This window comes from Bos indicus, chromosome 20 (assembly GCF_029378745.1).
Source record: "Bos indicus isolate NIAB-ARS_2022 breed Sahiwal x Tharparkar chromosome 20, NIAB-ARS_B.indTharparkar_mat_pri_1.0, whole genome shotgun sequence".
Taxonomy (NCBI): domain Eukaryota; kingdom Metazoa; phylum Chordata; class Mammalia; order Artiodactyla; family Bovidae; genus Bos; species Bos indicus.
This window is the reverse complement of record NC_091779.1, coordinates 20,592,270-20,618,164: the sequence shown is the minus strand read 5'-3', so window position 1 is coordinate 20,618,164 and position 25,895 is coordinate 20,592,270. Positions and strand designations below refer to the sequence as shown.

Here is a 25,895-nt window from a genome sequence, read left to right as displayed (position 1 = left end):
TCTGTGTCAGATTGCTCAGTCTCCTCGTACATACATCCTGAGGTCTTGACAGTGGGCACCTGCCCTGGCTTCCCTGCCAACACTTGTTAATCCAATAAATTCTAAACCTGACTGATCCAGAGAATCACATGGGGAGCTTTAACAATTTAGATCCCGGCCCCACCTTGACTATTCTAATTTTGCAGAATTCAGGAGGAGTTTCCCAGGTTTGGAAATCTTGGATGTAATGAAGATTCAGTTTTGTATTCCTAAGTAAAAACATATCCAGCTCTACAGAGCAGGTATGTGTGTGTGTGTGTTACTCTGTTGTGTCTGACTCTTTGCAGCCCCACGGACTGTAGCCCACCAGGCTTCTCTATTAATGGGATTCTCCAGGCAAGAATACTGGAGTGGGTTGCCGTTTCTTAACTCTAGGGCATCTTCCCAACCTCTTACCTCCTGCATTCGCAGGTGGGTTCTTTACCGCCTGAGCTATCAAGGAAGCCCGAGAGCAGGTATATGAGAACACAATGTCTGCTATTTCTTGCTACCAAGAAATGATGAGAAGGCATATATATTTTATCCATATCTATGAGAAAGTTTTAAAGGATTTTTTACATTTTGTTGCTAAGAGAAAGGCTCTTTCATTTTTATAAATTGACATCTACATTTAGGAAGTGTGAATGTCAAGAATGTTTGATGACTTTTTTATATTTTAGACTTAATTTTGTTTTAAAAGAGCTGTATATGGAGAAGATGTTGCTAGGCTTTGCAGGATCCTGGATTTTCAACCAGTCCTTCTGATTGCACCACCTAGAAACATCTAGTGTGATCTACCATCCCAGCTTGCAGATTTTAACACTGAAAGTTCTGCTGTGTACCATGAAACACCTCAGTTTTGGGCAAACAAGAAAGTTGGTGACTCTAGCTACACCCTAGGAACAAGACACTTGGTGTCTTCAATCCTAAGGCCATTCCAGACTTGCCTGGGCTCTGGTGGACTTCCCTAGCAGGCCTAAGGTTCCCCTTTCTCTAGTCATGCACTTCCAGATCCCAAACTTTTGTTGACGTTTCTGTGCTACTTCTCTTTGTCTATCTGGAATTTTACTTTTGTGGATACCCTTTGCATTATTTTAGAAAGGTGTTAGCAAATGATGGAAATAACCATCCTGTATGCAAGATATTGTTTATTTATTGTGGGCTTTGAAATTTTTGTTTCTGTTGAGATAGAATTGAAATATATTGATAACATTGTATAGCTTTAAGATGTACACCAATTTGACTTGATATGCTTGTGTATTACAGTATAGTCACCACGATCGTGTTAGCTAATACCTCTACGTATCGTATAATTATCATTTCTTGTACATAGTGGGAACAATAAGTTCTAGTCTCCTAGAGACTTTGAAGTTTATCATGCAGTATTGTTGTCTATAATGTTATTGTGGACTTTGATGGTTTATCAAATTGCACATCAGAGATTAGGTGAAACTTTACCTAAAACCTATTCCAAGGCCCCAGAAGAAGAGAGTTTCCCCCTAACTACTAGGAGTTAGTTCCTAGAGCCCCCTTTCTTTTTAAAATCTATTAAACTGTAGTTGATTTACAATATTATGTTAATTTCTGTTGAACAGCAAAGTGATTCAATTATATATATATATATATATATATATATATATAATGCACACGTTCTTTTCCATATTCTTTTCCGTTTTGGCTTTATCGTAAGATATTGAGTATAGTTCCTGGTGCTATACATAGGACCTTGTTCTCTATTTCTGTGAGTCCATTTCATAGATACATTTATTGTGTCATATTTTAGATTCGACATGTAAGTAATATCATATGGTGTTTATCTTTCTGATTTACTTCATTTAGATTGATAATCTCTAGGTCCGTCCATGTTGCTGCAAATGGCATTTCATCCTTTTTTATAGCTGAGTAATACTCCATTGTGTGTATGTATCACATCTTCTTTATTCATCTGTTGATGGACACTTAAGTTGTTTGTGTCTTGGTTATTTTGAATAGTGCTGCTATGAGCATAGGGGTACAGGTATCTTTTTGAATTATAGCTTTGTCTGTATATATGCTTGGGAGTGGGATTACTGGATCATATGGCAACTCTAGTTTTAGTTTCTTGAGAAACCTCCATACTGCATCAGTTTACATTCCCACCAATGGTGTTCCCTTTTTTCCCACACCCTCTCCTCATTGTAAGTTTTGATTTTCATTTCTCTACTAATTAGTGATGTTGGGCATCTTTTCACGTGCTTGTTGGCCACCTATATGCTGGAGCTCCCTTTCCCATTTTTTTTTCTTTTTTTTTTTTTTACCATTTGCTACTTGGATTCTGGGCTTCCCTGGTGGCTCAGATGGTAAAGAATCTGCCTGCAGTGCAGGAGACCCAGTTTTGATCCGTGGGTCAGGAAGAGCCCCTAAAGAAGGGAATAGCTACCCACACCAGTATTTTTGCCTGGAGAATTCTATGGACAGAGGAGCCCAGAGGGCTGCATAGTCCATGGGGTCAAAAAGAGTTGGACGTGACTGGGCAACTATCATTTTCACTTTATTTGGATCCTGCCCGCTTATTAGCCCACTTTCAATTTCCACAAAAGTCTGCACACCCAAGGGTTTTGTGAATTTAGTTAAAAAGAAAAAATCTCCAAAATTATTGGGTGGCAGGCAGTGTCATAGGACAGGTCACATGACCACTGGCCACATTGCCCTCCCCACAGTCTCTCCAGACTACAGGACACTTCTGTCTGCATACAGGTAGGCAGAGTGTCAGCTTCTATCACGAAAAGTGTTTTGATGACTGCTCTTTGTTCCATGCCATAATATTAAAATGAGAGAGTAAAAAAAAAAGAATGTTACAAGAAACAGAAAAAATAATAATAATAAAATAAAATAAAATGAGAGAGTAAACATAAGGTGTTTATTTTGCTAATTATTAAGCTGTACAGAGTTGGGATATTGGGTATCAAAGTCCCTTGCACTTTAAAGTTAGGAAATGAGAGGGATTATATCCTATAAAATCAACCATTTCCATTTCAGATAGCAGCAAGTATAAGAATTGGGAGAAGGTGAGTGGCTTCTATATCATTTCAATATAACAAAAGGAATAAGAAAGATGATTATGGATGTTCTATTCAAGGACTTTACACATGCCAACACTTTTACTTTGATGATTTCACTATCATTCCTATTTTCTAGATGAGGAAATTGTAGCTTATGATTGTTAAAACAAAAACCTTGCCCAAGTTTGTACAAGTAGCAGATCTAGGATTCCTTCTCAGGCAACCTGACCCAAAAGCATGTGCTCTTTATCTATATCCACATCACACCAAGAATGTGGAATGCTCTTTTTCACAAATGTGTCTGCTGCACATAATTTCAGAGCTGGTAGTAAAGAAGTACAATAGTGTTTCTCTTTTTGTGCTTTGATTATAAAGCTTGGGTTACCAGCAGCTAGGTGCTCCCCAGCTCCCTGCTGCTGCTGCTCCTAAGTCACTTCAGTCGTGTCCGACTCTGTGTGACCCCGTAGACAGCAGGCCACCAGGCTCCCCTGTCCCTGGGATTCTCCAGGCAAGAACACTGGAGTGGGTTGCCATTTCCTTCTCCAATGCATGAAAGTGAAAATTGAAAGTGAAGTCGCTCAGTCATGTTCGACTCTAGCGACCCCGTGGACTGCAGCCCACCAGGCTCCTCCGTCCATGGGATTTTCTAGGCTCCCTAGGACTGCACTAATGACCTTCTGGCTTCAGCATCCATGAGGATGTGCAGGAGTTACTGGGCTGGGCTCTGCTTCATTGCAGCTGTCAGCACTGAATCACTGGAGTGGAGCGGAGCTCTCCCAGCCACCATCCCTTCACAGGAGATCATGGCTCACAGTCTTCTCTCTGTGATCTGAGCATCCCCTTCTCCCTCTGCTTCACAGCCCTCTGCAGGCTCTCCGCCACCAGGAACCCTCTGTAACACGCCAGGAATCAGGAGTGAACTACAGCTTGGGCTGAGAACACTGGTTCTCTGTGTTTGATACTAATAGGAACCATTTTTACAGGTTTTGATAAACTTCATTTCCTTTTTCTTGACACTGTGGTAACAAACATCTATAGATTTCAAAGGAGGTGTGAAAAGTGTTACAATAAATTTAAAAATTTAAAAAGTTTAGCTTTTGCCTCTCTTCAACAGAGGAATGGATTTTTTTCCCTAGAAGTGGGAAAAAGAAGGACCCATACCTCTTTCAGTATTCTCTGTGATTGAAACTTGTTGGTTTGATGAAGAGAAGAGTGAAATAGCTGAGCCTGCATGTCTGTAATTCTTTTTTTTTTTTTTTTTAATTTTGGAGTATAGTTGATTTACAATGTTATGTTAATTTCAGGTATACAGCATAGTGATTCAGTTATATGTATATTCATTCTTTTTCAGATTCTTTTTCCATTTAGGTTTTGCAGAATATTTAGTAGAGTTCTCTCTGTTATACAGTACATTATAACCCATTTGCTCCAGGTCACAAAGGTTCAGTCAGTACACGGAGAAATCAGGATATCCTGTTGAAAAACAGGGACCCCCTTCTACTTCAGCTCTTTTCGGATACTCTTAATTTTGTCTTTAAAATGGGGATAATGGCTTCAAGTTTCCTGCTCAGTATAGAGGGAACTTGGAAGTGGTCACTCCTATCCTCATATAAGAGAAAAGCTGAACAAACTGAAAATTAACAACTCTTCTTAGATACATCGGAGAATTGAGGTCACAGGGGAAAATGCTGCCACCAGACTGGGGAGAATCACAGTTTACTGGAATAGAAGCCTCCACAGGGATCAGTACTATGGGAGGAAAACCTAAATGTAATTGATGAAGAAAATGTAGCCTGTAGTTGATGAATTGCTAGAGGTGCCATGTGGACAAGTCTAAGAAATAAAAACTCCAGGGGGCCTCACCAAGTTTTGAATTTTACCTTCAAGAGCTCTGCTAAACTCTCATAGTTAAGGTTGGGAAAAAAATTCCCTTATGCTTCTATCGAGGGCTGAGGAAAGGTGGCCTTTCTGAAATACACTCAGGACATTCAGTTCCTCTAACACGGGGGTGCTAACAGGTAGATATTGATATCTGGGGGCAGTGAAAGGATGAGATGTGATAATATGTGTAAAGCATGTAGTACAGTGTCTGTAAGAGCTGGTGCAGTTATTTTACCATTTTCCTGTGCATCTGCTGTGTGTTTTCCACATGTACTAAAGAACCTATGCATGGAATAGAGATCCAGATGCAGTCTGCAAGAATGTCTGTGAAACTGAGCTTGAGGAATATCCTTAAAACTTAGAGCAACTTGCATCTTGGAAGTGTAACTATAATTTGGTGTATCATCATTTACATTCCCCAGGAGTCCCATGAAATAGTAATTCATTCCCTTCCAACACAAAGAAAAGAGATAATTTCCCAATGCTACTTTACTTCCTAGGTCCTTTACTTCAGAAACCAGGGTTGGAAAAACCACTATTTACCCTCCAGTGTCCTGGCAACTTCCAGGTCCCTGGATAGCATCTTTTCAGCGCAGTGGTGATGGGTCTGCAGTGATATGGATAGTGTTTATTGCTTCTCCACTGGCTCTCGCCAGAGCAAACAGTAGCAGACACACAGAGAAATTGTTGGCTGGAGACTGCAAAGAACATCACAGTTACAATCCATTCTAAAGAGACAAGCACAGAGGCAGGCAAACCAAGCACAGAGGAGCCCTTCGCCAGGAGAAACCACCAGGGGCCAGGTGACAGGTGTTTGAAAATCCTGTGTTTTAATATTTTCCCTCTTGGTTTTTTAAGATTTAGTCTTACCTTTGGAAATCTCAGAAATAATTCCTTTTATTACCCTTTTCTTTTCCCTCAGGTAACAACTGAGATTTGAAACTAATTTATGTATTTCCATGCTTCTCATATATAAGGCCCATCCTTACTTTCAGTCTTCCAGTTGCAAAGAATTGCATTTCATTTTCTGGATAATTTACCCTCATTCTTCTTCCCATGGACCTTCAGGCTGTTACCAGTAGTAGTTGATGGAACATAGTACATTTAAAATGACTTCTTTCTGTTTTTCTCATCAGATGCACAAAATGGCTTAGTGTAGTTTAGTTTCTTAAGCACCCAAGGGAATTCCTGCAGATAATTTGGCTTTCTTATTTATTTGGAAGAGCTAATGTTCAACAATTCTGAAGTAGACTGTGGTTGCCTGTGTTCGTCAAAGGTAATCTGCTTGGTCCCTGGTCAGTAGGACTTCTGGGGAAACTATAATTGAAATTAAAAATGACACATCAATTAAACCTATGATCTGTTCACTTGCTATTGAACCAAGGGACACCCAGAGGGCCAGCACAGTGACTTTGCAAGGCGCTAACTCCCAGAGGTTAAAAATTTGCTTCAAACTTGCCAAGGTCCTTAAGGACATATGGTAGAGGTCTCATTCATAGATTTATATATTCAGCAGGGTAAAAAAAATTCATTGTTATTTGTCTACCACCTTATTAGCATTTTGATTAGCATCTTAAGTGAGTATATATAAAATGCATACTGATTAAACTTAGGAATGACATAGATCTGGAAGGGATAACTAATATTTTTGATGAAAGGACATAAAGTTATCAGAACAGAACAGAATTGGAAATCGAAACAAGCAAAAGGAAGTGTAATAGAAAACATATAAAGGTTGACACTTTCATTAAAAAGTACATCGCCAAGGCATAGGATCAGGATAGGGGAGACCCATGTTTTTAACAGTGAATGTGAAAAAAGGCGCTGAACATTTGAGAATTACTTTATGGTTAAGTCAAGTGTGATAGGACATAAGAATATTATTATACTCTGCACTGACCAGATAAATATCTGGAATATTGTGACCAATTGTAGGAGCCATGCATGGGATTTTGACATTTGCAGAGATGTCAGCTTTAACCTAGATATGTGGGCTGCTTTGAGCACGTCCCATGTGGAACAGAGGGGCTAAAGAAGCTGAGATTATCCAGTCAGGAGGAGAGTAAATGAGTAATGTAAATGAGTAAATGAGTCAACTCTCTTTGATTCGTAAGGCAGAACACATGAACAGAAGCTATAGGGAAGTAGATTTTAGCTCAAATTTATGGAAGAAACTTTTAACAATTGTAGTTGTTCATCAATGAAGTAGGCTGTTTCATAGCCCAGTGAACTTTCTGTCACTTGATGGGAAGGGCTAGGCTTGAATACCAGCGTCATGCCAGCAAGAGGGAGACTGTGATAAGTTGAAGGAGGACAACCCTCAACAGTCTTTCCCACTCTATGATTCTTTTAATTAATTTAAGATTAATACAATTAAAAGGCTTTTCTTATATCTATCTTTTATAAAATCCAGTTCACTCTCTGGGACTTCCTTCATGCCTACTCACGTTTTCATATTTTCCCATGAACATTTCAGAAACGTTCACATGAACGTATTTAAAAGTGTAGGCAAACTTACGTAGTGACTGTCTGTCCCTTTGACATTCATATGCTGTCAGATTGCTTCATTTTTTACTGGGGTATAGTCGACTTACAATGTGACGTTGCTCTCAGGTGTACAGCACAATGAGTCAGTTATACGTATATCCACTCTCTCAGGCTTTTTCCCCATACAGGCCATTACAGAGGATTGAGTTGAGATCCCTGTGCTATACAGTAGGTCTTCATTAGTTACCTGCTTTGTACTAGTGTGTATATGTCAATCCCAATCATCCAATTTATCCCTCTCCCCCTTTCCTTCCTGGTAACTGTAAGATTGTTTTCTACATCTGTGACTGTTTCTGTTTTGTAAATAAAAATCGCTTCATTTCTATCCTCAACAAGGTTAGGGCAGTCTACTCCATTCTATACGCCAGGATTTGTTTCATTATTCCAAAGTTTAATGAAACACATATGCATTCTGAATGCACATCTTTGGGACTCACTGTGAATCTTATGGGGCTTCCCTGGTGACGCAGATGATAAGGAATCTGCCTGCAATGCAGGAGACCAGGGTTTGATCCCTGGAGAAGGGAAGATTCCCTGGAAAAGGGAATGGCAACCCCCTCCAGCATTCTTGCCTGGAGAATTCTATGGCCAGGGTAGCCTGGTGAGCTACAGTTCATGGGGTCTCAAAGAGTTGGATGAATCCTATTGGGGATATAAATCAGGAAATAGTTTAAAGAAACCATGTACCATCTTCAAGGTTAACAGGTTGACAGACTCTTCTAATTAATCCTTTGGAGGATCTAGATCCACGTATCCACCAGCCTCATCCTCGCTCATCCTCTGTACTCCTGCCACATTATCTGCTGCCACTGCAACTGGTATAATCAGCCTTTAAAATTGAACATCTTCTATTTCTTATGCTGGAGAAAATTCCAGTATGGTTTTCTCTGTGTAAATCTCTACAGTTACATTTAAAAAGTGCATATCATGATGATGCCTATATTTCTGTAGGTTTTGGAGTTGGTCTAATTTTGGACTAGGACTTGGGATTGATCAGCTTTCTTTATCACATTTTCTTTCAAGGCAGCCTAGAAATCCACAGGAATCAGTTAGAATCCCACCTCAGGGTATTGGTAGGTAGGTAATCAGGCTGAGAAAATGAGCAGGTCCAGGATACTCATAGAGTTGTTTTCCGACTATGGCTTAACTGAACATGCTTAATTCAGAACCTAGTCTCTGGGCTAGTTCACATAAAAGATGGTAAAAAGATCTTCTTAACAAAGACCAATTGCAGGCCTGGTGAAGCTTAGCACCTCCATGAGGGGGGAGTCTTAATTGGTGAAAGGCTTATGTCTGGAGGAATAGAAGTGTCAAACAAAACAGTTACCTGGCTTTCTGGGGTGTCAAAATTTGTCAGAGCAAGACATCATTGTTCAAACCAATAGTCAAGAATTATAATCCTATTTTTGTTCTTGGCAGACTGCTTGTGTTGGGGGAAGTTTACCTTAGCATGTAGATTCCTGGGTCAGAAAGGAGAATGATGATACATGCCTGTTTTACTGGCCTAGTTTTTCCCACTGGTAAGCAATCATTACAGTCGTATTTACTGAAGACATATGTGTGGTTTCGTGGATGTAAGATAGAAAAATGCTTAAGCTTATATTTATTAAGAAAGTGTGAAATGCAATCAGAATGTTTACTGTCCTTAAATTTAATAATATATACAGATTTTCTTTTTGCCTTTATTCTTGCTCATATGGTTGTGTTCTCCTACTGGCAATATTTCTAAAAAGGAAATACATTATTGCACCATCTCTCCTTTTCTCTTTCCCTCAGTTGTTTTACATATCTCTGATTTTAGCAGCCAATGTGGTCTTAGATGAGACTGAGCACTATATATTGTTTCTAGTGTTCAAATGTCTTCTGGGGCTTTTCTCTTTCAGTTCAATTCAGTTGCTCAGTCATGTCCAACTCTGCGACCCTGTGGACTGCAGCAAGCCAGGCTTCCCTGTCCACACCAACTCCCGGAGATTACTCAAATTCATGTCCATCGAGTCGGTGATGCAATCCAACCATCTCATCCTCTGTCATCCCCTTCTCCTCCTGCCCTCAATCTTTCCCAGCATCAGGGTCTTTTCAGATGAGTCAGTTCTTCTCATCAGGTGGCCAAAGAATTGGAGTTTCAACTTCAGCATCAGTCCTTCCAATGAATATTCAGGACTGACTTCCTTTAGGATGGACTTGTTGGATCTCCTCGCAGTCCAAGGGGCTCTCAAGTCTTCTCCAACACCACAGTTCAAAAGAATCATTTCTTCAGTGCTCAGCTTTCTTTATAGTCCAACTCTCACATCCATATATGACTACTGGAAAAACCATAGGTTTGACTAGATGGACCTTTGTTGGCAAAGTAGTTTCTCTGCTTTTTAATATGCTGTCTAGATTGGTCATAACTTTTCTTCCAAGGAGCAAGCGTCTTTTAATTTCATGGCTGCAGTCACCATCTGCAGTGATTTTGGAACCCCAAAAAATAAAGTCTGTCACTGTTTCCATTGCTTCCCCATCTATTTGCCATGAAGTGATGGGACCAGATGCCATGATCTTAGTTTTCTGAATGTTGAGTTTTAAGTCAACTTTTTCACTCTCCTCTTTCACTTTCATCAGGAGGCTCTTTAGTTGTCCTTTGCTTTCTGCCATGAGGGTGGTGTCATGTACATGTCATCTGCATGAGGTTATTGGTATTTCTCCTGGCAATCTTTATTCCAGCTTGTGCTTCTTCCAGCCCAGCATTTCTCATGATGTACTCTGCATAGAAGTTAAATAAGCAGGGTGACAATATACAGCCTTGACATATTCCTTTACCTATTTGGAACTAGTCTGTTGTTCCATGTCCAGTTCTAACTGTTACTTCCTGACCTGCATACAAATTTCTCAAAAGGCAGGTCAGGTTGTCTGGTATTTCCATCTCTTTCAGAATTTCGCACAGTTTATTGTGATCCACACAGTCAAAGGGTTTGGCATAGTCAATAAAACCGAAGTAGATGTTTTTCTTGAACTCTTGTGTTTTTTTGATGATCCAGTGGATGTTGGCAATTTGATCTCTGGTTCCTCTGCCTTTTCTGGAAGTTCACAATTCATGTACTGTTGAAGCCTGGCTTGGAGAATTTTGAGCATTATTGTGCTAGGGTGTGAGATGAGTGCAATTGTGCGGTAGTTTGAGCATTCTTTGGCATTGCCTTTCTTTGGGATTGGAATGAAAACTGACCTTTTCCAGTCCTGTGGCCACTGCTGAGTTTTCCAAATTTGCTGGCATATTGAGTGCAGCACTTTCACAGCATCATCTTTTAGGGTTTGAAATAGCTCAACTGGAATTCCATCACCTCCCCTAGCTTTGTTCATAGTGAGGCTTCCTAAGGCTCATTTGACTTCACATTCCAGGATGTCTGTTTCTAGGTAGTATCACACCAACATGGTTATCTGGGTCATGAAGATCTATTTTGTATATTTCTTCTATGTATTTTTGCCACCTCTTTGCCGTCCCCCTAATAGAGAGATGGGATTTCCCTGGTAGCTCAGTTGGTAGAGAATCTGCCTGCAGTGCAGGAGACCCAGGTTCAATCCCCAGGTTAGGAAGATCCGCTGGAGAAGAAAATGGCAACCCACTCCAGTATTCTTGCCTGGAAAATTCTATGGACCCAGGAGCCTGGTGGGCTGCAGTCCATGGTGTCGCAAGAGTCGGACATGACTTAGCAAGTAAACCACCAGCAACAGAAGGATACACTTATTAATCAGATTTTATAAGGAATGAAAAAAGACTGTCTAGCCAAGGACTTTAGACAGACAATAGAACTTTCTGCAGTTATGAGTGCCCTGGACCTGCACTATCCAGTGTTGTAGCCACTGACCTCAAGTAGCTCTTGTGCATTTGACACGTGGCTAATGTGAATGAGGAACTAAATTTTAATTTTATTTAGTTTAAATATATACAGGCATATGTGACTAGTAGCTACTGTATTGAAGAGCACAGCAAACAAAGAATTCATAGCATCAGCAAAGATAATCGGGTAAATGCACTGATCAGTGGGATTTACCCTTCTAACCACCTCGTTTCTATATGGAGGCAGATGTCACTTAGAGGAATGCAGCAGGGTTTTTGATAGATGTTAAAATGGTCATTGAAAAAAGGTGAGGGAAAATCCACCCAGAGGATTTTTAATTATTATAGAGATTATTCTTTATTCTATGCTGGTTTCTTTATACATCTGTCATACAGATTTACCATCAGTTATTTTCACAAGTGTTTCAGGTTGGATTGTACTTTTTTTTTTCCATTTTGTAGAAGAGAGGAAACTGAGGTACACTGATTAAAAAAAAAAAAAAAAAACTCAATATTCCAGAGCCAGTAAGTGGTGGAAGCAAGGTTTGAACCAGGTAGAGTTCTTCATGAATGCATCTGCAATGAATCTTTCCCACATTGTCTTTAGAGCATATGTGCTTATTTCCTTAGTTCTCTTTGGGAACTGGGCTGGGAGGTGTTAAGAACATGAGCCCTGGCACCACACTGGTTGATTTGAATCCTGCCTCTACTACTTACAAAGTGTGTGAAATTGAGCAAATTACTTACTATCTCGGAGCCTCAACTGTCTCCTTTTAATACGTAAATAATAAAGGCACCCACTTACAGGGTTGTGATGAGGGTTAACAGTTCCTGGCACATTGTTTGAACCATATGTATTTGTCATTATCATTATTTTTTATTTGAAAGAGATTGATCATGTATGTAAAGATGTTGACTTAAAGTGATATCAATAGATGAAATAGAGATAGGCTTTGGGTATGCTTCCCTAGAAAATAAGAGAGACCCTAATAATTCAGATAACTCAGGAAAAAGCACCCTGCTGTTCAGCCACTTTGGTGTCGCTGTCACTGGAATTACAAAGTTCCAGAATCTGCATGCCCTCATATCTTCGCGTTTCATGTTACATCTCCTTTGGTGTCTTTGATTTGTTCTGAATGCTGAGCAGTGACAAACACTAACACAGCTGGAAAGAGCCGTAAGATTTGCTTTTCTGTCTTCCAGCAGGGAATTATTGCCATGGATACCAGCATCAGAGGAAGGCTGGGGAGCTCTCTCAACTTGTCTCCTAAGTGGTCTGACATCTGTTTCTGGCAAGGCCAATAATGAATGTGCTGCTAGCTTCATAGCAAACGGAAGACTCATCCACACCTCTTTTGTTTTTTCCCCACAGATGGCCTCTGCCCAAGATGCCAGGTATGGCCAGAAAGACTCCTCTGATCAGAACTTTGACTACATGTTCAAACTGCTCATCATTGGCAATAGCAGCGTGGGGAAGACATCTTTTCTCTTCCGTTACGCAGATGACTCCTTTACATCTGCGTTCGTCAGCACAGTTGGGATCGATTTCAAAGTCAAAACTGTATTCAAAAATGAAAAGAGAATTAAGCTTCAGATTTGGGTAAGTGACTTTGAACTAACAGCATCCTTCAGCCTAGGACATCGACCATGTATGTGTGTGAGGCACACGCTTTCTGCCTTGTTCTGATCCCACGGGGGTCCGTCAGCCTCCCTTGCCAGGTTCTTTGCCACAGCACGTTCTAGGTCAGAGGCCAAGCGAGTGATGCCTCTCTAAGGTGTGGAGACTGAATTAGACCTTGTTGTCATCTGATGCTTCTTAAGACTCTTTAGAAGAAAGAAAATCCAAATGTCTGTCTGTATGGTAAGGAACACTCAGTAGAAAGTCTGGCGCGGTCTTGTACGGCTGTGTGACCTGGAGCACGTCTCAGACCTTCTCCGCCACTTTTCTAATCCACAAAATAGGCAAACTGAAACTAGCCTTTTCAGGTCACAGGAAGCAGCCTGCCCTGGTCATTTTAAAGCATAATATAGAGAAAGCTTAGGTTTAGTCCCTTCATAATGCCCCAGCTAAATTTTGTAAAGTGCCTATTTAATCTCCTCAGACCTTGTGTTTTCAGCGCCAAGAGTTATGTTTAGCACACAGCCCAACATGGCAAGACACATGAAATAAAGTATTTATTTTAAACAGGGTTTTTCCCTAAGAAGAAAGTTTTTCAATAAGTTTTGAGACCGTGTGCCTGGCTTTCTGCCTCTCCTCACCCCCTGTAGAAGATCAGAGATTCCTTAACTAAATGGTTGTGATAACTGAGGAGAATAGCAAGCGAAAAACAGAAGAAAAAGTACATATGGGTAGCAGGTTTGAAATAAATAAGAGATGAAGTAACAAAAAAATTGACTATACCAATAGAGAGTTATATAGTATTTTTTGTACATCATGTAATGTATGGGCACCATGGTAGAATGCTTTTACAGTGAGTTTTGGTCCCCTTTCTCTGTTCTTTTGTACATCGGCCACTCAGATGGATTTGAGCTATAAACGGATGTTTCCCTAGAGTTTAGCTTTCTGTCTTCTTCTGAGACAATTCCAACACCTACTAACATTTGTTGCTGGTGCCAGGGTTGATTTATAGGACTGATGATAAGCTTGCCTCCTCAAATATGGAAAGCTGAAAGGAAGACAAATCTTGGAGTAAAGCATTCAAATTTTTTTAAAAGGAAAGATCCCTTAAGATATCTGTATATAATAAATACACCAGATGTCCTTTCATATCTTAAAGCTCTTAGGAATAAAATTCAAAGGTGCGGGTATACATACAGGTAGATATCCTCTTAGGTGGCTTATTGTTAGTTTTTTTACTTATTCTCATTATGGAATTTTCAAAGTCTAATTAGAACTCAGGAAAGAACTTGGAAAAATAGACTCAGTTCCCATTGCTGCTCTACTGGTTCCCAAAGATATTTTTGTTAGGTGGATCCCTCTTTAGAAGCATGCAGCCCTGTTTGTGGAGACAGAAAGAGCTGTGTTTATTGCTTCACATTCTCTTCCTTTTGAGCTTTAAGCAACCGATTATTATATGGAGATAACTGTCAGATCCAGGCCTAAGAAAGGTCTCTGTTTTCATGGACTTTGCTGAATTGAAAATTAATTTGGTAACTAGACATCATTTACCTTTGTGACCATGTTCTTTCTGCTAATACGGAAGAACTGTCATTTCTCTGGCTGACAGCTCCTGCCATTAATCTTAGGAATGTTTAAAGGTGGTGGTTGTGACTGTTTAGGTAAAACACCAACATGGTGTATAAGTGCAGTCCTATAATTTCTAGCAGTTTCTCAATTTAGGTTCTTGAAAGAATTGCTCTGTAGAGATATAAAGTCATCTGTCCTTAATATAAAACAGATATACTTTCAAATAATATACATTTTTGAGAATTATAATCTCATACTTACAAAAATATTTCAAAACCCTCAGTGATAGTACCAGGCCAGAGCTCACTGCTGTACAATGAAATTCGGTTGCATCTGTTCAGGTCTTCTGCATGAAAGTTGCTCTTTTCTGAGCCTTGCAAAGCCCAATTTGGCTCTCTGAACTGCTTCTACTCTGATAACCTCCTCGTGCTTCTCAGTTTCCATTAACTTCACAAAAAAGCCCCTGACATATAAATATGTTCAAATTTGTCTCTACTTATCCATAATCCAGGCTTCCCCAGTGGCTCAGTGGTAAAGAATCTGCCTGCAATGCAGGAGGCACAGGAAACGCGGGTTTGATTGCTGGATTGGGAAGATCCCCTGGAGAAGGGCATGGCAACCCACTCCAGTGTTCTTGCCTGGAGAATCCCCATGGACAAAGAGGCCTGGTGGGCTACAGTTCATGGGGTTACAAAGAGTCAGACACAGTTGAAGCAACTTCCATGCACACATGCATCCATAATCCACCATTTCCCCCAAACTTCTAATTCTCTTCATAGCCCAGTCCAGCCTGGGACCTCATTCTCCATTCTGTGGACACCCACACTCCCTTCAGGGATAAACCACCCAGGAACCCTTCACCCAGCTCTCTCCTGTCACAGTGGTAGTCTGATGGCCACTATTTTCTTTGTGATCAAAACAATCTTATTTCTTCCTCTTAGGGACATTGGGAACTCCTAACATGCCCATGATTCTGGGGGTGTGAAAATAGATTTGACACTACCTTATTCCAACTGGTCTACTAGTTTGTGAACCACTCAAAAGCAAAGATTTTGGCTCATTGAACCTATAGTATAGTTGGGAAAAGAAATGAATACTCATGGAGTAATTGTATGTCTATAAGCAAAAATCAAGCTGTGTAAATATTATATGTGGCTAGCATTTATTGAACATATACCTATGCCTTATATCTAATTCCCACAACAACCAAACTCTCTATTATTACTCCTATTTTATTCAAGAAACCTAAAGGTTTTTGTTATTGTTCACTTGCTAAGTCATGTCTGACAAATTAAATAGCTTGTCCAAGATCATAGATGTCAAGGGGTTGATTCCAGGCTAGGTCTATCAAATTCTAATGCTTTGGTTTGTTCCTCTTCACCATGTTGCCCTAATTAAGACACGTTCTCAAAACAGGTGATAGAATCTTAGACAATGTATCCTGGGATGCTGAAGAACATGTTTTTGAAAGAGTCTGACCATCTCAGTGACTTCAGTCATGCAGAGGGAGAAAGGATAAAGAGTAACAGGCTAGCTTGCTTAAATCTAAACATTCCAATAGTAATTCTAGGGGTTCTTGCTTTGTTATAACTATCAGTTCAATTCAGTTCAGTCGCTCAGTCTTGTCCGACTCTTTGCGACCCCATGAATCGCAGCACGCCAGGCCTCCCTGTCCATAACCAACTCCCGGAATTCACTCAGACTCATATAACTATAGTCGGAAATAATTAGTTGTGTACAGTTTTTTTTTTACTTTATTTATTTGTGACTGTATCTGGCACTGATGGTTTGCCATTTTATATGCTAGTAGTCAAACATGAACTGTTTTCCCCAGTGAATAGTATTTTTATGCACTTGTATTAATGTGTAACAAATTCATTAGTGAGTTAGTTAGTTCAGTCACTCAGTCGTGTCCAACTCTTTGCAACCCCATGAATTGCAGCACGCCAGGCCTCCCTGTCCATCACCAACTCCTGGAGTTCACCCAAACTCATGTGCATCGAGTCGGTGATGCCATCCAGCCATCTCATCCTCTGTCGTCCTCTTCTCCTTCTGCCCCCAATCCCTCCCAGCATCAGGGTCTTTTCCAATGAGTCAACTCTTTGCATGAAGTGGCCAAAGTATTGGAGTTTCAGCCTCAGCACCAGTCCTTCCAATGAACAGCCAGGACTGGTCTCCTTTAGAATGGACTGGTTGGATCTCCTTGCAGTCCAAGGGACTCACAAGATTCATTAAGGTGTCCACAACTATCTTAGCCTGTACTGTGTATAATCTGTTTCTACTTGCAACATTTCTGGAACCAAATGTGGGAGTTTTCCAAAACAAGGAATTCTTCATTTCTATGCAGATACTAATGAGATGTCCTGTAATTTAATACAATGTTGACACTAATTACCCAGAGTTAGCACAGATCCCCAGAGAAGGCAATGGCACCCCACTCCAGTACTCTTGCCTGGAAAACCCCATGGATGGAGGAGCCTGGTAGGCTATAGTCCATGGGGTCACTAAGAGTCGGACACGATTGAGTGACCTCACTTTCACTTTTCACTTGCATGCATTGGAGAAGGAAATGGCAACCCCCTCCAGTGTTCTTGCCTGGAGAATCCCAGGGACGGAGAAGCCTGGTGGGCTGCCGTTTATGGGGTTGCACAGTCAGACACGACTGAAGCAACTTAGCAGCAGCAGCACAGATCCCACAAGTAAAGGAATCAGTTCCACAAACCTATCCCTTCTCCTCCCATCCCCCACTTCAGACACCCGTCACAAATCTGGGCCCTTGTGCTTTTGACCTACAGGCTATAAATTGACAGGTCCACAACCCCACCCCTCAGGGTTGATAAGTTGCTAGAACAGCTCACAGATATCAGGAAAAGTTTACCTACTGTTACCAATTTGTTATAAAGGACACAACTCAGGAAGAACCAGATGGAAGAGAAGCATAGGGCACATTTTTGTGGGGGAGGGTGGGTGCAGCATCCTGCAGTCTCTCGTGTGTTGCCCTCCCAGCGCCCTAATACATTCACCAACACCAAAGCTCTCTAAACCTCATCCTTTTGGATTTTTATGGAGCTCCCTTTACATACGCATGACAGATGCAATCCTTGGTCATTGGTGATTAATTCAGTCTTCAGCCTGTCTTCCCTCCCAGAGGTCAGGGTTGGGGGTGAAAGTTTCAACTTTTTGATCACATAGTTTGTTCTTCTGACAGTCAACCCCTATTCTTTTTATTTTTTATTTAATATTGGAATATAGTTGATTGACAATGTTGTAATAAGCCCCCATTTTGAAGCTATGTAGGTGTAAACCAGGAGTCACCTCATTAGCACGAACTCTTGGGTGGCTGGAAGGGGCTTATTATGAATAATAAAAGATGCTCCTTTCATTCCCATCACTTAGAAAATTCTAAGGATTATGGAAGCTCTGTGTCAGGAACCAGGAAGAAGACCAAATATGTGTTTCTTGTTCTATCACACTATCATAGCCTATTCTATATTTCAAAGGAAGAGAAGCAAAATTGTTTCATAGCGATAAAAATCATCATGGATTAGTCCAGTTCATTATTATCTCTACCAAGAAAAGCTATAGATATTCATGTAATTCTGATTACTCTATTTTAAACTGTCCACAAATAGAACTGTTCCCAGGTTAGAAAATGAAGATATATGGAGAGGTGAAGTGATTTGACTTCACCTTACAGTTAGTGCCAGAGCAGAGTCTAAAATCCAGGTCTTTTTCTAGCTAAGCCAATCTGGTTGCTACTTCATGCTCAAAGTAAGTACTGTGTTATGACAATTGTGATACACTTCATACCTGGTTTCCAGTGTTGCCATTAGGCAAAGGAACGTCAAACTTGAGGCTAGAGTATTTCCACAATGTCAGCAGGAGAGAACCTGGATGGTAAGATTGCCCAGTTTTTTATTTGTTGCTATTCAGTCACTAAATTGGGTCCAACTCTTTGTGACCCCATGGACTGCAGCACGCCAGTCTTCCCTGTCCTCCATTATCTCCCGGAGTTTGCTCAGACTCATGTCCATAGAGTCAGTGATGTATTCCAACCATTTCATCCTCTGTTGCCCCCTTTTCCTCCTCCTTCAATCTTTCCCAGCATCAGGGTCTTTTCCAATGAGTTGGCTCTTCGCATCAGGTGGCAAAGTATTGGAGCTTCAGCTTCAACATCAGTCTTTCCAATGAATATTCAGGGTTGATTTCCTTTAGGATTGAGTGGTTTGATCTCCTTGCTGTTCAAGGGACTCTCAAGAGTCTTCTCCAGCACCACAATTCAAAAGCATCAATTCTTTGATGCTCAGCCTTCTTTATGGTCCAACTCTCACATCCATCCATATGTGACTACTGGAAAAACCATAGCATTGACTATACAGACCTTTGTTGGCAAAGTGAAGTCTCTGCTTTTTAATATGTTGTCTAGGTTAGTCATAGCTTTTCTTCCAAGAAGCAAGAGTCTTTTAATTTCGTGAGTAGGTTTTTCGTATGTGCAGTGGGGTGGGATGGGGTGGGGGGAATCTGAAACCACAGACTGGATTATTGGATTTTTAATGATCCACATTTAAAGAAAGCATTTTAACAGCTACTAGAAACATTGACATTTCTTTCTGGATGTGTTACACCTCCTGTTTGTGGAAGTTGATTACTGCCTTGGAATAAACTTGTCTAGAGACATACCATGGTTCATTTGTACTAGGTTACATTCCTTTAGTATCCTTACTAATCCTTCTGTCTTTCACTATATTAACATTTCTTGTTTCATTTTTATTATCATTTCTGTGATTCTCAAGTCAAAATTTTTCAAAATTTTTGAGACTTCAAGTTTTAGAGCTGGTTCTTTTATTTTGTGTGTCTATTTAATTCTATGAAGAATATATTGGAGAACAGTTGTATATCTTTTTTTTCTTTAAATACAGTAAAATATTTCACAGCTGGAGTCTATAATATTTTGCTTTTAAGTTTTAAGTAGTTTAGCTTCAGGAAGGGCTTTGTAGAGTGGATTTCCTCCCAGTGAGAAGATTGAAAAATAATACAACACCCATTATTAAGAATATCTTTGTATTGTATTTATTTTCAGTGTCTGTATTATTAGTGTATGAACTTCGAAGTCTATAGCAATCTACAAAATAAAGAATACTGGTAATTCTTAAAACTAGACTATGTAGAGAACTGGGTTTTTGTTTTTTTTTTTAATTTTATTTTTAAACTTTACAATATTGTATTAATTTTGCCCAACATCGAAATGAATCCGCCACCGGTATACCCGTGCTCCCCATCCTGAACCCTCCTCCCTCCTCCCTCCCCATACCCTCCCTCTGGGCCGTCCCAGTGCACCAGCCCCAAGCATCCGAGAACTGGGTTTAAATCTGTGGCTCCCCTGAATAAAAGGCAAGTTCCTTTACTGAAAGAAAGCACTTCTCCTTTTTAAGTTAGGTCTGCATTGTTCAAGTCCAGAAATCAAGGTTGATTCTAACTAGTAAAAGACTTAACTTGAAAAATTGGAGGATGTAGGTTTAAAGTGGGCAGGGGGCAGGTAGACAAAGGGGATAGCTGTTTCCTTATTAATTAGAACTGGCATTTTATCATTTTTGCATTCTCTTTTTCCTACCCTCAACCTCACCACTCCTTATCCTTTCTGGCCCTCTTTCCCCGTTCCCCATCTTCTTCCCTCCTTCATTTCTGAGCTCTGGCCAGCCTGAGTTAGTAAGAAAGTCATCCTCATGGTGATCGGAGGCCTGCCACATGCAGATGTACACGTTGTGCACTGGACAGGGGCACCAACCAGGGTTCAAGTGTGACTGTGCTCCAGCCAGAGTGCCACATGCTGAGCTGTGCTCAGCTCCAGGAAGGGGTGCCTTTTCCTTTTCACGAAAATGGAATCTGCTCATCAAGCATGCGCTGCTGGTCCATATGCAATGAAAGGGAATTTTGATTTCCATCCAGCAACCATATATGTAGGCGGTGTCTCTATCAAAATCTAATGCAGGAGATGGATGAGTAAACTGAGAAGATATAAACCCTGCTTCCACAGCTCAGTCCTGGAGGAAGATGGTATATTAAAAGACAGGTTTTATTGTTATTTAGATGTGTTGAGGCCCACAGATCAGGAAGCAACTGCCACTGAAATAGTAGTTTGTTACGCTCCAAGATTTTAAGAGAAGGACACATGGGCTTGGGGAGGAAGGCCCTTGGGAGCGAGGGGGAGTCCCTGAGTGGTTAGGAGGCAGAAAGGGGAATGGGAGGACAGCCTCTATTGTGGTTTCTGTATAAGGCATGTAAGCAGGCTGAGGACTGGTTAGTTTGAATTCCTGCAGCAGGCTCTGGGGCTTAGTGGCTTTCCTAAGTCATCAGATGCCTATTTGGCTCTGGAGTGATTAGGCCAGGGGGATAGTAGCCCAGTGTGAGAACCCAAGACTGGGGTGTTTGCCCTGTGAGCTCTGTATTGATGGTTTGCATTGAAAAGTGAGTTCCAATGAGTTGTTTACTGTCTCTCAGAGTTAACTGAGCAGGGCAGTCCCTCCAGGATTCACAAACCCCAGCTGTCAAAGCATCTGAACACGGAAAGAAAAGTGAATGTGAAAGTTGCTCAGTCTTGTCTGACTCTTTGCAACCCCATGGGCTATACGTCCATGGAATTCTCTAGGCCAGAATACTGGAATGGGTAGCCTTTACCTTCTCCAGGGCATCGTCCTAACCCAGGGATTGAACCCAGGGTTCGATTTTCCAGGTGGATTCTTTACCAGCTGAGCCACAAGGGAAGTAAAAGACATGCTTAATACAGCAGGCAGGTTCCTAGAGCCCCAGGGGTAGCTTTATGTCATTAATTCCACTCTGACAAATGCTTGTGGTTTCAACCATTCTCACTACAGACTCAGTGCATTTTTGGTTCTCAAAATTTAGAGACTTCAAGTGTTGGGGTCAGGAAAAGATCTTTAAGATTGTCCTGAAAATTTGATGATACAACTGATAAGAGCATCACTTTAATGAACCCAGTGTTGACCCACAAAGTAAGCACTTTGTGTGCATTTTAGAATGTATTTGCCAATGAAGGAATGTGGTTATTCCTATTAGCTCTGTTTAATAGATGAAGAAAATAGAGGGGAAAAAGTGGAAATAATGACAGATTTTATTTTCTTGGGCTCCAAAATCATTGCAGACAGTGACTACAGCCATGAAATTAAAAGATGCTTGCTCCTTGGAAGAAGAGCTATGACAAATCTAGACAGCATATTAAAAAGCAGAGGCATTACTTTGCCGATAAAGGTCTGTATAGTCAAAGCTATGGTTTTTACAGTAATTGTGTATGGATGTGAGAGTTGGACCATAATGAAGGCTGAGTGCCAACGAATTGATGCTTTAGAAGACTCTTGAGAGTCCCTTGAACAGCAAGGAGATAAAACCAGTCAATCCTAAAGGAAATCAACCCTGAATATAAAGGACTGATGCTGAAGCCAAAGCTATAATATTTTGGCCACCTGATGTAATGAGCAGATTCATTGGAAAAGATCCTGATGCTGGGAAAGATTGAGGGCAGGAGAAGAAGATGATAGAGGTTGAGATGGTTGGATGGCATCACTGACTCAATGGACATGAGTTTGAGGAAACTCTGGGCGTTGGTGAAGGACTGGGAAGCCTGGCGTGCTGCAGTCCATGGGGTTGCAAAGAGTTGGACACGACTTAGCCACTGAACTGAACTGATCCTAGAGAATGTTCCAAATGGATCTGAGAATGTATATTCTGCTGCTTTTGGACTGAATGCTCTATAAATATCAATTAAGTCCATCTGACTTAATATTTATAGAGCTTTAGATCAACCTGATCTAATGCTCTATAAACAACAGATAGGTCCATCTAATTCCTTAATGATTTTCTGTCTTGATGGCTTGTCCATTGATGTAAGTGGAGTGTTAGAATCCCCCACAATTATTTTGTTACTGTCGATTTTTCTTTTTATGACTGTTAGTATTTGCCATATGTATTGAGCTGCTCTTATGTTGAGTGTATATATATTTACAATCGTTGTATCTTCCTTGATTGATCCCTTGATCATTATGTAGTGTCCTTCTTGTCTCTTTTAACAACCCTTATTTTAAAGCCTATTTTGTCTTATATGAGTGTCACTTCTTCAGCTTTCTTTTGATTTCCATTTGCATGGAATACCTTTTCATCCTCACACTTTCGATCTGTATGCATCCCTAGATCTGAAGTGGGTCTCTTGTAAACAGCGTGTGTTAATGTATGGATCTTATTATTATTTTTTTTAATTTATTTTTATTTTTTTTTTTAATTATTTAATTAGTATACATGTGTTCCCCATCCTGAACCCTCCTCCCTCCTCCCTCCCCACACCATCCCTCTGGGTCTGTTTTTGTATTCATTTTAGCCAGTCTGTGTCTTTTGGTTGAGGCATTTAATCCATTTACATTTAAGGTTATTAATGATATGTATATTCTTATTGCTGTCTTGGATTTGTTTTGTAGGTCTTTTTTCTTCCCTTCCTCTTTTGTTCTCTTCTCTTGTGATTAGATGACTAGATTGCTTTGCTTTTTTGTGTCTATTATAGACTTTCAGTTTGTGGTAACCATGAGGATTTGATATAGCAGACTGTATCTGTATAAGATTGTTTTAAATTACTGGTCTTTTAATTTCCAAAGCATTTACTACAGTCTGCATTTGTACTCTTGTCTTCTTATGATCATTGGCTTTGGTATCATATTTCTGTGTTGATGATTTCCTACTTTTACTGTATATTTGCCTTTACTGGCCAGCCTTCCCATTTGTAATTTTTTTGTTTTCTACTTGTGTCTTTTTCTTTTCTGCCTAGAGAAGTTCCTTTAGCATTTTTTGTAAAGCTGTTTTGGTAGTGCTGAAATCTCTTAGCTTTTGTTTGTCTGTAAAGCTTTTGATTTCTCCATCAGGTCTGAATGAGAGCCTTGCTAGGTAGAGTATTTTTCATTGTAGGTGGTCCCCTTTCATCACTTTATATATATCATGCCACTTCCTTCTGACCTGTAGAGTTTTTGCTGAAAAATTAACTGATAACCTTATGGGGACTTGTTGTTTTTTCCCTTGTGGCTTTTAATGTTTTCTCTTTGTTTTTATCTTTTCGCAATTTGATTAATACATGTCTCAGCATGTTCCTCCCTGGGTTTATCCTATATGGGGAATATCCTGGACTTGAGTGAACGTTTCCTTTCCCATGTGAGGGAGGTTTTTGCACCATTCTCTCTTCAAATATTTTATCAGGCCCATTATTTTCTTCTTTTGTGATCCCTATTCAGAATGTTTGCATGTTTAATGTTGTCCCAGAGGTCTCTTAAACTGTCCTTATTTCTTTACATTCTTTTTCCTTTATTCTGTTCTGTGCCATTGAGTTTTACCATTCTGCTTCATTTACTCTGTTTATTCCTTCTAGTATACTTTTCATTTCAGTCATTGTTTTTCTGTGTATTCTTTATATCATCTAGCGCTTCTTTAATATAATTTTGTTTATTTATTTATTTTGGCTGTGCTGGATCTTTATTCTTGTGTGGGCCTTTCCCTAGTTGTGGAGACCAGGGCTACGCTTCATTGTAGTACATAGGCTTCTCATTGCGGTGGCTTCTCTTGTGGAGCATGGACTCTAAGGCGTGTGGGCTTCCTTAACTGCCCTCACATGGGCTTAGTAGTTGCAGCTCCCAGCTCTAGAGCACAGGCTCAATAATTGTGGCACATGGGCTTAGTAGCTCTGCGGCATGTGAGACCAGAGATCGAACTTGTGTTCTGTACTGTCAGGCGGATTCTTTACCACTGAGCCACTAGGAAAACCCCTCATCTAGCTCTTTGTTAAATACTTCTTGTATCTTCTTGGTCTCTGTTTCCCCTCTTTTTCCAGGATCATGGATCATTACTATCATTGTACTAAATACTTTACTGGGTATATTGCTTGTCTCCACTTCACTTAGTTGTTATTTTTGGTTTTTATTTTGTTCCTTCATCTGGAACACATTTCTCTGTTGTCTCATTTTGTCTAACTTTCTGTGCTTGTGGTCTCCTTCCACAGACTGCACAATCATAGCTCCTCTTGCTTCTTGTGTCTGACTCTTGACCCTGGTGGGTGAAGTTGATCCTGAGGCTTGTACAGGCTTCATGGTAGGAGGTATTGGTGCCTGCTCACTGGTGTGTGGAGCTGGGTCTTGTCTCTCTGGTAGGCAGAGCTGTTGCAGGAAAGGGGACCCCTTCCAGGGCCCGAAACTGGGCTCTTGTCTAACACTTAGAAAAGAATTGTCTGAGGAGACAAGTGCTGACAAACCAAGAGATTTTATTGGGAAAGGGCACCCGGATGGAGAGCAGTAGGGTAAGGGAACCCAGGAGAACTGCTCTGCCCATGGCTTGCAGTCTCAGGTTTTATGGTGATGGGATTAGTTTCCGGGTGGTCTTTGGCCAATCATTCTAATTCAGAGTCCTTCCTGGTGATGCACACATCACTCAGCCAAGGTGGAGGCTAGCGAGAGGGATTCTGGGAAGTGGATGGAGACGTGGTGTCTCCTTTCAACCTTTCTTGAACTCTTCCGGTTGGTGGTGGCTTATTAGTTCCGTTTTCCTTATAAGGATCTCCTGTCATAAAACAACTCATGTGAATGGTTACTATGGTGCCTGGCCAGGGTGGGTGGTGTCAATCAGTGTGCTTCCCCTAACAGAGACATGTCAAGAAGTGTGTTTAGTTGTGACTGGGGGCTCAGGAAGGTTTTAGGCAGCTTGTCTGCTTATGAGTAGGGCTTTGTTCCTTCCTTGTTGGTTATTTGCTCTGAAGGGTCCTGGCACTGGTGCTTAGAGGCTGTGGGTAGTGCCAGGTGTTTATGTCAAAATGGCAGCCTCCAGTATGCCAGTGAGTACTCCCAGGCACCTCCACCACCAGTGTTCTTGTCCCCATAGTGAGTCACACCTGCACCTGCCTCCCCAGCAAGCCCTCCAAGACCTAGAGGTCAGTCTGGTCCAGGATCCTTTTTCTGGGTTCCAATGCACATGATACTTTGTGTGCACCCTCCATGTGTGAAGTTTCTGTTTCACCCAGTCCTGTGGGGTTCATGTGATCAATCCTGATTGGCCTTCACAGCCAGATTCTCTGGGGGCTATTCCTTCTGATGCCACGCCCCGCCCCCCCAGGCTGAAGAGCCACGTGTGGGGCTCAGAACTCTCACTTCTGTGGGAGAAACTGTGTGATTAACTGTTTTCCAGTTTGTAGGTCACCCATCTAGTGGGCATGGGATTTGATTTTATTGTGCTCCTTTTTTCATCCTGTTGTGGCTGCTTCTTTGCTTTTGGGTGGAGAATATTTCTTCGGATAGGTTTCAGTCTTTTTTGTTGACACAGTTCAGCAAGCAGTTAGTCCTGATCTTGGTGGTTTTGTGAGAGGAGGTGAGCT

General features: G+C 40.8%; 1 protein-coding gene across 2 annotated transcripts in view; it reads left to right on the top strand.

Moving 5' to 3' along the window:
- The window catches only part of RAB3C (RAB3C, member RAS oncogene family), a 302,198-nt gene that overhangs the window by 12,993 nt on the left and 263,310 nt on the right, over positions 1-25,895 (top strand). For both annotated transcript variants that reach the window (XM_070774655.1, XM_019983154.2), the window contains exon 2: positions 12,674-12,901. In XM_070774655.1, coding sequence (XP_070630756.1) covers positions 12,674-12,901 — 228 coding nt within the window. The remainder of the gene's footprint in view (positions 1-12,673; positions 12,902-25,895) is intronic.